This window comes from Sprattus sprattus, assembly GCF_963457725.1.
Source record: "Sprattus sprattus genome assembly, chromosome: 3".
Classification (NCBI taxonomy): domain Eukaryota; kingdom Metazoa; phylum Chordata; class Actinopteri; order Clupeiformes; family Clupeidae; genus Sprattus; species Sprattus sprattus.
Genome location: NC_137922.1, coordinates 23,162,440 through 23,177,663, shown reverse-complemented (window position 1 = coordinate 23,177,663; position 15,224 = coordinate 23,162,440). Strand labels below are relative to the sequence as shown.

The 15,224-nt window shown below is 43.5% G+C and overlaps 1 protein-coding gene across 1 annotated transcript in view; it reads right to left on the bottom strand.

Moving 5' to 3' along the window:
- Positions 1–15,224, bottom strand: part of lrp1ba (low density lipoprotein receptor-related protein 1Ba) — a gene marked incomplete at both ends in the record, with an annotated part of 268,441 nt that overhangs the window by 164,544 nt on the left and 88,673 nt on the right. Inside the window, 4 exons of the mRNA XM_080836005.1 lie at positions 2,356–2,541; positions 7,688–7,852; positions 8,286–8,366; positions 12,765–12,881. Of these exons, the coding sequence (XP_080692131.1) occupies positions 2,356–2,541; positions 7,688–7,852; positions 8,286–8,366; positions 12,765–12,881 (549 nt within the window). The remainder of the gene's footprint in view (positions 1–2,355; positions 2,542–7,687; positions 7,853–8,285; positions 8,367–12,764; positions 12,882–15,224) is intronic.

The following is a 15,224-nucleotide window of genomic DNA, read 5'->3' as shown; positions in this document are numbered from 1 at the left end:
CCTAAAGGTTTTGATCATTACATTTAGTCATTAAGCAGACGCTTTTATCCAAAGCAACTTACAAGGATGCATACACATTTAATACTGATGACACACTGCCCATCAGGAGCAATTAGGAGTTCAGTATCTTGCTCAAGGACGCTTCGACAGGGTATCGAACTAGCAACCTTCTGATTACAAAACGACTTCTCTACCTCCTGTACCACTGTCGCCCTCAAAGGATCACTAACAAGTTCTACATTTAAATTCACTATACACTTTACCGCTTCCCACAAATCACACCCCATGGTCCCCTCATCACAAAAAGACATAAAACATTGGTCCACTCATTAGAAACACACGGACACACACAAACACACACATATTCAGATATGTCAGGAATTCTCCTTATAAGCTAATGACATGGCCTCAACCGCAGCACTAGCAGAGCGGGAAGAGCGGGTTCATTTTGGTCTTTGGTCTTGTCTGCATAATGTACTCCACAGGCCCCTGTCATCAGTGAGAGATGGTGTGTGTGTGTGTGTGTGTGAGTATGTATGTGTGTGCGCTTGTGTGTGTGTGTGTGTGTGTGTTTGAGTGTGTGAGTGTGTGTGTGTCATTGTCCCTGCATAATGTACTTCACCACAGGCCTCTGGCTGGGGGTAATTGCCTGCAATCACTTATCTCCCCATCTGACATGACACCACACTAAATAAATCCGTGGGCTTATGATAATGTTTGTGACGTGACGCGCCGCTGTCTTTTCATCGTCTGTCAATACGCCCCACTGATGCTCTGCTTGAGTGAGAGGGGTCGCGCGGGGGTTTATCTTGTTTACGTGCCTATCTAAACTTGTGCTGACCCTGACCAGAGCAAACGTGCTGCCGCACTCTCAAACTGGAGCCGACCTGACCTTTGACCTAACCTCTGACCTGACCAACGTGTGAACTTGGTTTGGCGCAGATCCAGCAAATGGCCACAACTCTCCCCAGACTGTTGGATGCATGACAAAGAGACGGCCATTTGGTCCACTCTTACCTTACGATGGCAATAGCACCATGATGCAACTTGGATCTGTATCTCCCTGTGTTTCTGTGGTGTTCCTCTGTTTCTTTATGTCGCTGTGTTTTCTGTGTGTTCCTGTTGTGTTCCTGTGTGTCTGTGTGTTCGTGTATTGTGTTTGTGTATTGTGTGTGTTCCTGTGTTTCTGTGTGTTTCTGTGTGTTGTGTTCCTGTGTGTTTCTGTGTTTTTTTGTTTCTGTGTTTTTTGTTTCTGTGTGTTGTGTTTCTGTCCGTTCCTGTGGTTCTCTGTGTTCCTGTGTTTCTGTGTGTTCCTGTGTTTCTGTAGGTTCCTGTGTTTCTGTAGGTTCCTGTGTTTCTGTGTGTTCCTGTAGCCCGACTGGTACAGAAATGTGCTAACAACACCAAGATCATGGGTAGAACATGTACATCTCTATTGCACTGTACTGAAGAGCACCGATAAGAGACAGAAAAGCCTGCTCTACACCCCCCTCCCACACACACACACACCACTAACTCACACACACCCTCCCAGCCTCCACCTGATCCATCCTGGGCCACGAGAGCCTCTGGCAAGCCGGGCCTGCTCAGAGTTAGAGACATGTGGCTTCTATTCTGGAGAGTCCTGAGAAAAGGAACCTAAACACTCCTTCTTAAAGTCTCGTAAATAGCGTGTGTGAGGGAGAGACATGAGATGAGATGAGATGATACCCTTGAGATGAAATGAGCTCTGCGCTATGAGGTGAAATGAGTCAATAAAACCCCGGGCTGCATTTTTCCTTAACACCCAGACACATGAAGTTATCTCAGGAGAGGACAGTAACACATTAACACATTCCACATGATGTCTGTAGCAACGTACAGACATTGACAGAGGTGCACAACACATGATAACTGACTTCAGTGAAACATGTTCAGTTGTTGAGATGTGGTGGCACACACACACACACACACACACACACACACACACACACACACACGCACACGCACACGCACACGCACACGCACACGCACACGCACACGCACACGCACACACACACACACAACACACACACACACACACACACACACACACACACACACACACACACACACTCACACACACACACACTTGTAGCCAAAGCAAGCTGCAGTACAGCACTTTCTCCTCAGTGTGGTTTTATTAACAGAATAAAAAATGAAGTGTTAATACATCGCTCACTGTTCTACATCAATCGTGCGGATCCTCATTGTCATGGCCTGGGCAAGTGGCCAACTCTGGAAAAGAACTGGCACAGATCTGGGATCAGTGCACAGCTCCAGACGGCAGCAGTGTGGGGAATCCTCCAGCCAGGAGGGCAGGGCAGGGGCACGTACCTGAGAGTTTACAGGTGAACTTGGCCTGGGGGTCACAGACGCGGCGGGTGCCTTGGCAGTGTGTCTCGTCGCTGGCGTCCTCGCAGTCCTTGTCCCCATCGCAGCGCCAGCGCTCAGGGATGCAGGTGCCATCGGCGACGCAGTGGTACTCCCCCTCACCGCACTCACTCACCGGAGCTGTGGCCACTGGGGTTATACGCACACACACACACACACACACACACACACACACACACACACACACACACACACACACACACACACACACACACACACACACACACACACACACACACACACACACACACACAGTGAGAGAGAGAGAGAGAGAGAGATCAGTATTCCTTTGAAACCCATCCCCGCTGTTCAACAGGAGGAGCTCATTCAAGGCCGTCTCCCTGAGGAATGTCTTCCTCTCAGGTGAGCCCATTCATTTCACCCTGCTTGGCTGGCCATCAGCATCCCCTGCCACAGGTAAACATCTACCTCAGGTGAGCCCATTAATTTCACCCTGCCTGGCCAGTCGTCAGCGTCCCCTGCCACAGGTAAACATCTCCATGATAAGCATCGGGTCACTCGGCCAGGAAGGGCTGACATTTCTACCCAGAGGCTGCAGTGTTCCCTGGCCGATGTGCTGGCGCGACGAGGGGGCAGGCTTGTGCCAGCTGTGCTGAGTGAGGTTGGCACTGATGCCCCTATCTGTCAACATGGGACAGAGGAGGAAGAGAAATGGGGCAACAAACCTGGCAGGAAATAAATGTCTTTCACTCTATGTCTCTCTTTTTCAGCTCACTCTCCCTTCTTCTCTCACTGTGGCAGTCATGAGGGCACAGACTGGTTGGACAGTAGAGATTTGTGGTAAATATGTCCATCTTAAACTCTCATAAGGCCAAGACATGGATTTAAGAAATATGTCTTTAGTGGTGACAAGAATAGTGGTTGAGTCTGGGTTTTATTGATAAACTGACAACTTGGCTCGGTTCCGGGAAAATGGTAGGTAATCTAGGCTCTGATAGGCTTGTATTTTGGCTGGTTATGTAGGCTGATTTGTTGTTGGTGGTGTGTGATGGTTTTTACATAAAGACAAAGTCAGTCGCTTTCTTAATATCCTCATCTGTGTCTACCCTGTTGAAGGTGTCTCACTTTCTGTTTTCTGTCTTTACATATTTCTTCATTCCTTTCTTTATATCTTTCTTTCTCTCTAATGTTTTCCTTTGTCTTAATCTTTCTTTCTCTCTCTCTCTCTCTCTAACCCTACCCTTTTCTCCCTCTCTCTCTCTCTCTCTCTCTCTCTCCCTCCCTCCCTCTCTCTCCCTCTCTCTCTCTCCCTCTCTCTCTCTCGCTCTCTCTCTCTCTTTCTCTCTCTCTCTCTCGCCCTCTCTCTCTCTCCCTCTCTCCCTCTCTCTTTCTCTCTCTCTCTCTCCCTCTCTCTCTCTCTCACTACCTCTCTCAAATCTTCCCGAGCACAAATTGAATCGCCAGGAGACATTCTTCACCCAGATTAAAAGCCCTCCACCTCATCAGTGACAGAGTGAACAGGAGAACAGGAGCCTCACTCTCATTCCCTAACAATCTCAAGCAGCCCATTATCATCCTAAATGTGATTAATTCACCCACAGGCAAGAGCCATCCTTAGCGTGGGATGGCATAGGATAGGACAGCACGTACTGTACTGCTTCCTGACAGGAAATATGTTGTCTTGTGGTCCTAACAAACACCCACACAGTCAATTCTCCAGTTTCATAAATGTTAAATCATACAAAACCAAATGAAAATTAAAAACAATTTAACAAATCAACAGAGGTTCATCAACCCATAAATCAGTTATTAGGAAACATATCATGTCAGCGAGAAACATAGAGTGGGCCCACTGAGTGTCTTGGCTGATGGAGCTAGCTCTCTCGCTCTCTCTCACAGACAGAAGGTCTTTGGCTGACCACACAGCTGGGATGATTAGAGAGCTGGGACTCTTCACAGTGAATGAGGCCCTGAGAGAGTGTCTGAGGAGGGAGCCTGATGGATGGTGTTCACATCCCGGTGACAAGCCAGTGAAATGTAAGTGTCTGAGGAAGATCAAAGGCTTCAAATCCGCCAGGGTCCCTCCCTTACCAGAAGAAAGACCTGATTAAACCCACTTAGCAACGGAACACGGCGTCAGGCGCAGAGGCCTCCCTGCTCATATATTATGTGTAAATCAATAGAGTGGCAAACCCCTTTATACATACAGTGTGTGTGTGTGTGTGTGTGTGTGTGTGTGTGTGTGTGTGTGTGTGTGTGTGTGTGTGCGTGCGAGTGTGTGTGTGTGTGTCTGTGTGTGTGTGTGTGTGTGTGTGTGTGTGTGTGTGCGTGTGTGTGTGTGTGTTTGTGTACGATAGTGTCTGTTTAAGTTTTTTTTTTATGTTCTTATAGGATCAGTAATGGTTGAACCTTAAAGCTACAACTCAAGCCTAGCGGTTTCATCTCCACCATGTCAGGACTACAGCTTACAGCTGTCACTCTAGATATATGCATGTCTTCTCCCTGTCTCCCTGGGATGTGCTCAGCTACAGGTCTCTTCAAAGGACCCTTGTGAATTATTGCTTTAAAATACTGACCACCGGTAGTACAAGTGATACAAAGTAAAAACGCTTTGCCTATTAATAATAATAACACCCACTTCTCTTTTGGCAGCATCTACCTCACAGAGACATGTGGACATCTATGTGCTTCAAAACTCTGATCAAATCATCAGCAGCTGTTCAGACCCATCTGTTTAAGTGATTTATGCCCAACCAAAACAAAAATGTTACATAAAAGTTAAAAAAATAAAAGACTTTAAGAGTTCAGCTCACTTACTGGTTTGGAAACTGTGAGAAGAAGGCAAATCAGATACAGTCACAGACACGAAATTACAATTAAGGTGCTGTGCTCAAATAAACACTCATGTCTATGTATCTGCTCACAGCATTTCTGTAAACAACAACACAACAAACGCATAATTTGTGGTATAATCAGAGAGATATTTTTCTTCTTGCCTCTTATTCTTAAAAATGCATTTTTTTCTCTTTGTGTTATTCTGTGATTTATAAAGGTTTGCACAGACAGCTGTGACATAAAGGTTTGAATAAGCACTCCCAATGGAGAATGATATGAAACAAAAAAGGATATGTCTTTTTTTTATCTTCTTCTTCCGTTCTACTGATAGTGAATACTAGTTGTTGCCTAGACCTCCTGAGCATACCCCAAAGCACTGATAGCCCACTTAAGATGCAGAGTAGCATGGGAAAGTTGATTGATTCAACATGTATTGTGGCATCTTTGCACTGCTCTTTAAAAATATAATACACAGCTATTCTCTTCAGCAAACAAATTAATTTGTCTGAGCTTGTGTGTATGTGTGTTTGTTTGTTTGTGTGTGTGTGTGAGAGAGAGAGAGTAAGAGAGAGAAAGAATGCAAGAGATTAAGACAAAGAGGGAAAAATGAGAGAGAAAGATAGAAAGAAAGATGTAAAGACAGAGAGAGTGAGACACCTTGAACAGTTTAGATACAGAAAAGGATGTTAAGAAAGAGACTGAATTAGACAGTGTGTAAAATCCATCAAACATTAACAAAAACAAATCAGCCTACATCACCATCCAAATGCAAGCCTATCAGAGCCTAGTCTACCTACATCACCAGCCAATCGGGGCCTAGCTTACCTACATCACCAGCAAAATACAAGCCTATCAGAGCCTAGCCTACCTGCATCTCCAGCCAATCAGAGCCTAGCTTACCTACATCACCAGCCAAATGCAAACCTATCAGAGCCTAGCTGCATTTTGAGGTTGAGTTGAGGATAACTGGATAGAGATGCTGGCTGATGTCGGAAGAAAACTGCAAGTTCCACAGTGCATTGCTGTGACTGCTATGTGACCAGACATGGTGTTGAATTCTGAGTGTGAGCGCATTGTTTACCTTATTGAGTTAAATATTCCCTTTGAAGGTGCAGTTGACGTAACATTTGAAAGGAAGAAGCTAAATTATGTGGAACAGGTACGGAAGCGAGGGAACAGGACCCATGGAGATAGGTGTAAAAGGTTTTGTAGCTAAATGAACCACAAACTGTTGGTTTTGCGAGCAAGCAAGTGGTTGTAGCAAGTGGTCCTGAATTAACCTGTACATAGATATGTGAAAACTTGTTAAGGAATACTTTGAGGAGTATCTGTTGTCACTACTTCTAGAAGTGTCACAGGTCTAATTCAATGAAACACAGGAAGGTGCTTGCTTAAAAAAAAAACCTGTGAAATGCTCATGAAGGCAACTTTGTTGTTGTTGTTGTTGTATCCTGCTGCTCAGGTTCTCTGGTTGGGCAGTCATGTTGTTGTGTTTAGTAGTTGTGGGCTACAAGCAGTGCATGTTGTTCTGGGAGGGAAAGCCTTTATGGATCCCAGGAACAAGGTGTGGTATGTGGTGCGGCTGTCTCTTGTCTGTCTGTCACCGTGTGTGCGTTGTTGTATCCTGCTGTTTAGGATCTATGGTTGGGCAGTTGTCGGGTTAGAGTGTTGAGTATGAGTACTTGCATGTGAGAGTGAGAGGGTTGGCTGCTGTGGGAAGTCCCCAACCAATACTACTAAGAATTTAAGATCTGTTCCTGTGTATAACTAGCTTTTTTGAGGTGTACAAATAGTACACAAACTATTCATCCCCTCATCAGGAACGATGTTCTTCCAGCCTTCCACAATTTTTTTAACTGGTAAACATTGAGATCGTTTATTGACCAAAGAGTTTGTTCACATTTAACAAAAACTAAATATATACTTTCACTGCTCATATCTCAGACATCCTTCATACCTTTATTGGTCAGTTGTTGATAGCTAGGGCTAATATGGTAGCATGCTGTGCGTATGGAGCAGAATTCTCCTCACAAAGAAGCCATTGAATTTGCACAGAATGGAGACGACCTCTAAACCGACTAAAAGCTGTCACAGCAGCTCAGCTATTACATTCTTGACAATTGATTTCTTTTGACAGCCAAAAGAATGATTCATATAGTTTTCATATGTCTGTTAATGTATAGACATTCTGTATCCATATAAAGTATTTGTTTTAAAGAATGTCCTGAACCTTTAACTTTAACCTTGAAATAAGTAGTCAAAACATTGACCACTGGTCTTTTGATATGTTTTTCATGTGGTCATCACAATTAAATGACAGGAAGTAGCTGGTTGCTATGCATGAATTTAAATGTACACATCACAAACTTCACACTTGATTTTCTCCAACCTTGATTGTCTGTAGATGATGATTTGCGCAAATGTCTATGGATTGGCTGAACCAAATATCGCGTGTAGTAGTAAATGTGTGTGAACTGACCTGTGCCCTTGCATGTGGCGTTCTCATCGCTGAGGTCTCCACAGTCGTTGTCCCCGTCACACACCCAGTGCTCTGGGATACACTTCCCACTGTGACACTGGAACTGGGCGTTAGAGCAGGCATGAACGCAGCCCAGCTCATCACTCCCGTCCCCACAGTCATCCTCTTCAGCCCAGAGGGAGAGGCAGACACACACACACACACACACACACACACACACACACACACACACACACACACACACACACACACACACACACACACACACATACACATACACACACATATAGAATAGTAATTACTAATGCATTTTTGGCTTCATGTGGTCCTGAAGACAAAGAGTGCATATATAATTGCTATACTTCACACTTCAGACATGACGGATAAAGATAGTCCTCCATCTCAAATATTTTTTACAGCTTTTTCTTGGTCTCAATTCACTAAGAGAGACCTGTACCTGGAACGTGAGAGATGTGCTTCTGGAACTGTACATATGAAGTTTAAACAAGCATGTGTGTTTGTGTGTGTGTGTGTGTGTGTGTGTGTGTGTGTGTGTGTGTGTGTGTGTGTGTGTGTGTGTGTGTGTGTGCGTTCTCACCTGAATCGCAATGCCATTTCACGCTAATGCACTTGCCATTTGAGCAGCTGAACTGTGTGAGTGGTTCACATGTAGGGAAAACTGGGACGGGAAGAAAAGAACAGAGAGTCTTAATAACAGGTTAATAACACATTTATAGCAGCTGCACTGACCCTTAATTACAATGCAATAACATATTCCACTTTGCTAGTTCATAATCACGCCATCTTATGATAAGATAAACACGGAAAAGGGTTTTTAATGTGATTATTATCAAACCATGTCGTTGATGCACAGCTTTGTCACATTCAGTAGTCTTACTCCTTTTCCATTCACAAATGGTCAAATACAAGCACTGGCAAACCAAGACATGGTGGAAAAATATAAAGGAAAAAAAATGTAACTGTACTGCACAGATTTTGGAAATCAGGACTTCATACAGTTGGAGACACCTCTGCCATCCCTAGAGCACAGCTTGAGTAGGTTTGGCACAATGTGTTAACACACAGCTGACGAGGAGGCTAACTCTGCGAAGCGGCACAGCCCGCAGACACTCCAGCGTCGTCGGAGGCGGAGCGAGAGTGCTTTCACGGCAGACGCGCACGCAGGCTCACTCTCTCGTTGGGTTTTGATTTAAGCAAGCCGAGCGTTAACTTTAATTACCCTGCGCCGTGTCGGTGTTTGTGCCCGGGCAGCGAGGCGGAGTTAAGCCTCACCATAGGAAACATAAATGAAAATGTACTGCTACATTTCACAGCTGAGCCTGAACCTGAGCCCGTGCCTTCTGAGCCACAGATAAGACATGTGCAGCCGAGATGCGAGCCTCAGATTTACTGCTCGTTTTATGCACGTCCTTTCTTCCAACACACAAGGGAAGAAAAAAGGAAGCAATAGAACTTTTTTTTTCTTCCTGTCAGCACTCATTTGAGAATCTGCAGTAATTTGGGACACTTTAAAGCCACTCTAAAGACAGAAATATGGCCTTCAGGAAGGCTCCCTGCAGAACAATTACAAAAATTCTGATTATTGGGGCGATAAAAGTCAAAGTAAAAGTAAAACTTTCTTTTTTGCCAATTTAGTGATTCTGACAACAAAAGAAAACTATGCTAAATGAAATAGACTTCGAAGGTTAATAGCCAATAAAAAAGGTTTAATAACAGTACCAAAGATGGACACGGACATGGATGATATGGCTAACACAGTATGAGCACATCATTACAAAATGAACCCCCAGTCCAGTGTTTCAAAGGTGCAAATGTCTGCATGAAAATGTAATCATCTTGGCAGCCCAGACAAATTAACATTGTTTATAAAAGGCACTGAGGGCCACGTACGCATTTTATAAAACAAATAGAGCCCACGACTCAATGCTCTCACAGCAGCCCCCTTGACGAAACACCGTGAGGCGATTCATAAAACAAATAGCACACAAGACTCAATGCTCTCACAGAGGCACCCTTGACGAAGCACTGTGAGGCGATTCATTATTCAGGGGAAATTTAAATCCTGGCTCTCGTGACATCACGTTTAATTTCCTTGTAATTTAACAAATTAACTATGCATGGCCCCTTGCTTCCTCTCAGTCGGCCTGGCAGTGTGAACGCCTGCAGTGTAGACCTACAGGGTGGCCTGCATGTTAAATTAAGTTCAAGCACAGACTCTATAAAGCAAAGCTAGAAAAAAATATGACAAAGGGCCATATTTTCAGCACTGAATGAAGAAAACAACAGCTTTCTCTACCCTCTCTCTTTCTCTCTCTTTCTCTCTCCACATTCCCTCTCTTGTTCCTAATTAGAGAAAGTTCTTCTCGCCTAGATGCAGTATTTTATTGGAGTAATGATTTTTCAGGGGGTAATCTGTCCCAATCGTCTTGTATGTAATTACATTGCTATGTACCCCCTACATTCATACAAAAACAAAATGCCAGTATGAAAATACCAGATGACAAATGGATTATGTTTGACCTATAAAGCACCTCTTTAATTGGACTGATGCTTTCCAGATCATGTCCTCACCACGCAATATCTTAGAATTAATACCACACGGATTATCGCCTCTTAAAATGTGATCCACGATCCTTCTCTCACAGGACTGCTGTAATCCTATAATATATCATATAACATCAAATAATATCAAACATAACTAAAGTATTTTCATCTGACCTTGTAGTAGTTTAGGGATACCTTTACATTGTTGTCACTAGTGTACCCTCAATGTAGATTTGTCAGTCTCAGTGTCCTTCCAGGCAAAGCCAGCAAGGTCAGACAGAAAGAGAAAATAACCTGCCGTGTCATCGTCTTTCCCCAAACGCCTCTCATAAATGCATGAGTCAAGCTTCACAAAGGCCACAGCATTGTGTCTCTCCATGCCAAGGGCCACTTGCTAATTGCACTGGCGAGTGCTTGAGAGCTCCTCGTCAGGTCAAAGGTCAAATAGAGAGGCAGGGGGAGAGGGGACCGCGCCCGACCTCCTCATTAGAGTGGGCTGCTGCTGTCTTATTTACAACGAGTGGCGGAGCATCGGCGATGTTCAATTACAGTGACCCAGGATCCCCTGCCGGCTCTAGCTGCTTATGGGTGGCAGGGGCTTTGATATCCTAACAAGGTTTGAGGGTGTTAGGAAGCGTGTTTAACCCTCAAAAGGTTGGCTCCCAAGGTGTCTGACAAAAACAAAAGCCTTAATGATTGGCTGAGACTGAGCAGTCCACTGTAGGGGCTTGTATTGTAAAACTGTCCAAGGAAAAGGTCGGTTTCAACTGTGTTGGCCATCTGCTGAAGATAACATGAGTTTCTGCGACAGGCACCCATACTTGACAAGACTAGATTGTTGAAGTCAACAGTCAATAAGTCATTATACTTGCAATGGTATGTATGGAACAACCAACAACAAGGAAGGTCATGTGCTCCAGACAAACACTCTCTTGTCTTTCATTTTGCTCAAGGAATATATCTATTACGAGGGTACTCAACTGAAAGAGAAACATAAACTACATGCACTACAGGGCATGGTTCCTAAGCAAAAGAAAAAGTTCTTCAATATACACATCTGTCTAGGAGCAAGCACTAGTGACCTTCAATGTCAAACACAAACAAACACATTTCCTTTCAAAGACACACAGTATTGAATTGAAGTCAGTCACAAATCAACAAGTTTCAGCAAATACAAAACACTCTCTATTTATCTATATTTATAGCTCAATATACTGTACACTGTATCTAATGCACACAAAGAGTCATATACTACTGCTTGATAACATGAAGCTAGGCTTCACATAAACATAAGCCCCGATATGTGGCCTTCAACAAGAAAAGCCTGTACACCATAGGACTGTTTTTAAAGAGGCCTCCACTCTTTTCCCTCAAAGAAAAAAAGGAAAGAATCACGCTGACCTGCACTCTGCGTTTTTCAAAATGTTTTATAGCCCTCTGTTGAAAAAGAGAGACAGAGAGTGTTTGTGTGTGTGTGTGTGTGTGTGTGTGTGTGTGTGTGTGTGTGTGTGTGTGTGTGTGTGTGTGTTTTATAGCCCTCTGTTTCCGTAAGATGTGTCTCCACAAAGCACCGGAGCCCTGTGAACTTGCACAGACCTCACCTTCTGCACCGTCAAACAGCACTTAAGATCCAAGCTTTAACGTATGTGTGTGTGTGTGTGTGTGTGTGTGTGTGTGTGTGTGTGTGTGTGTGTGTGTGTGTGTGTGTGTGTGTGCGCACTTCAGATCCCAGCTCTAACGTATGGATGTACCCAGACCCTCAAGCTATTACTCATCACTCAAAGCATTCCTGCATTCCCTTCTTTCTTTCCTCTCTCTTTTTTTAATCCGTTCACACATTTTTCTTTTTTAAAAGGACAACGTCTCTTAAACCACTTAGTGCTCCCAATACAGACCATGGCTGGATATTCGCTTTCATGTCCTTCTGACCATGTTCTGGCCATCCATGAGGCCAAAAAGAAAGTTAAAAAAAAAACACAAAAGTAAAAGGAGCTCTTCATTTGAATGAACGAATAAATAGAAAATGTGTTGACATGAAACTCACTATATATATGCCCTTTCTGCATACGACCACCGTTCAAACTCGCCACTTGCAATTGGCTTGCCTCTGCTAACAGGTTCAAAACATGCATGTCGCATGTACTGCATGTGTTCATCACCCAAAGTCACTGCATGCTAATCCCATCTACAATAACTGCTCATTAGCCTGTAATGCATGTTTTACCAAGTCCACTTCACCACATGTTTATGAGGCCCATATTCATTAACTGCTCAGTGTGACCACTTGTTATTTAATTGTGCATCTGGCATGTCTGTGTTTGCAGCTCCAGCTCAGCCCACACGTACTGTATGTCCCGTCCACATGAACTAGTCAGTCTCGGCAACATGTTGTTAGCCTGTCCTGTATGTTTTCACCACCATATGTCTGAGGCTCATTTTCATTAGCGGCTCACAGTGCGACCACTTGTTCTCCGCTTGTAGGCGACTGCATGCATTCACCGCTCACACTCACCACAGGACGGTGGCTCGTCGGAATTGTCGCCGCAGTCGTCGTCCCGGTCGCAGGCCCAGCTGAGAGGAATGCAGCGCCCGTTCAGACAGGGGTGTGTGTTAGCCTGACAGGTCTGAGCTAGAACACAACAGATTGCACACTCGCATTGAGATAGAACACAACAGATTGCATCCTCGCATTGAAATAGAACACAACAGATTACATGCTCGCATTGAGATCGCCGTGCTGCACTATCTTAAAAGACAACAGATTACATCCTGTAAAGATACATCCTGTATATATCATATGAAATTTCATTAGCTTATTTTGTCTTCTTTCTCATTTAAGATCAGTGCTTCTGACATGCAGACATCTGGATGCAATTTAACTTTGTCTGGTCTACTTCCTTTTTCAGCTTAACCTTTTGCTGCTGAAGATGCTGAGATGAGGAAATGTCATTATAATTTACTTGCTGAGGGAGAAACTTTCCCTAAGAGTTGCAAAAAGTTTGGAAGGCTCATAAATACTGTCTCCATCATTACAGCTATATAACATTATATCATCGTATCACTGTATCATCTTTTGGAAAGTACTGTCCAAATATGAGCTGTATTCTTCCCATATGATTCATCCAGAGTTCCACAATGGTGCAGCATCCTACAGAGTCAGTGTCATCCACTGGTTCAGCACTCAGCCCAAAGCTTTTAATACCAGACTAATGGCTTTTAATACCAGACTAAAGGCATTATATACCACACTAAAGATGTTTAATATCAGACTTAAGGCAGACTGGTAGAGTCTAGTTTACTTTTGGACTTTTTATTATGTGTATCTTTTTTTATCATTCCTTTTGTTGTTTTTGTATGCATACTTGACTGAGACCCCCACAAGTAGGCCAATGCATTTGCACAACTGTACCTGAGCAAATGGCAAATAAAGTATTTGAATCTACTAGTGCCTGGTTTGGAACTGGCCTTGATACGGCATGGATCTTGTGTGGATCTGCACTTGAGCCTAGTCTTAATCTGGTGTGGATCTAGTCTAGACATAACCTGGTGCAGTTTGAGCCTAGTCTTAATCTGGTGTGAATCTAGTCTAGCCATAATCTGGTGTGGATCTAGTCTAGACATAACCTGGTGCAGTTTAAGCCTAGTCTTAATTCGGTGTCGATCTAGTCTAGACATAACCTGGTGCAGTTTGATCCTAGTGTTAATCTGGTGTGGATCTAGTCTAGACATAACCTGGTGCAGTTTGATCCTAGTCTTAATCCGGCTACCCCTGAGGTGTTGTGGATCTGGTTTAGGCAAATTCAGGTTTGATTCTAGAGTAGCCTTGATCTGTAGTGAATCTAGCCTTGACTTGGTTTAGGTCTGGTCTTAATCTGATGTGTATCTAACCTTAACAATAACTCTTGAATCTGTTTCCCAGTCTGCTGTTATTTGGGAAGCATTTGAAAGCAATAGAGTGAAACCCAACATAATCACTCGGAAGCCAGAGATGCCACTCTGAAGAGCCGGACCCCATCACATATTCATAAACTGGGGAGGGGGCTTGTCTAGACAGTCAAATTGCTTTAAAAATAAGGATATGATTGAAATACGTAAGTGAGTCAAAATGCTGTCATCCAATAAGATACGTTTCCTTTGATCGTTACAAGCATTTGGTGACGCTTTGATGTGACACGGTTCAGCCAAAGCTGCAGGCAATCATCTTTGATTGCCTGAAGTCATCTTCTTAAAAAAATAATAAATACAGTACTTTGCATTAAATGTATTTCAGTCATTTCCTCCTTTCAATCATAAAGTCGTCTAAATGAGCCATTTTGGAAATTTCTGATACCTTATCCTTAAAAGAACTTTCTTATACAGTAATCTTTATTAAAAACGGTTTCTGGCCATCAGTGTTGTATATTTTCAAAACCTCATCTTCACAAAGATTTGCTGACGGACATCTTTTGTGTGATTTAAAGGGAGCACAATATTTTGAAATACTCAATTCGAACATCTTACTTTAGACACAAAAATAAGCCATAGGTCATCGAACAGCTGTCAGCCAGCCTTCCCCTTAACAACCTGTCAAATAACTCTCAACTAACACCAAGCTTAACTTAATGCTCCCATTACTTTATAACTCCAACCATAGTCTTAATTTACTAATTACTGCCATTGCCATACATCAGTACATGATTTCATGTTATCAGGCATATTTTAGATAGGAAATTAATCAGGCATCAAATTAAGTTAAATGGTCTATATGGTGGTCGTTAATTGATTTCCCCTCGATCAGCATAAATTCCTCATTCACATTTTTCAGACGTTCCTTCTCCAACATTATCTTTTGAGTATTGAGTATGGGCACTCGATTGGGGTTTATTACAGCAGCCATTGAGGGTTGAGTTCCTCGGCTGACTGGTGGCGTGTTACAGAGGGCCACAAACCGTGACATGTTTTCCCTTCTTCTGCTGCTCAAAGTGTGGGATGT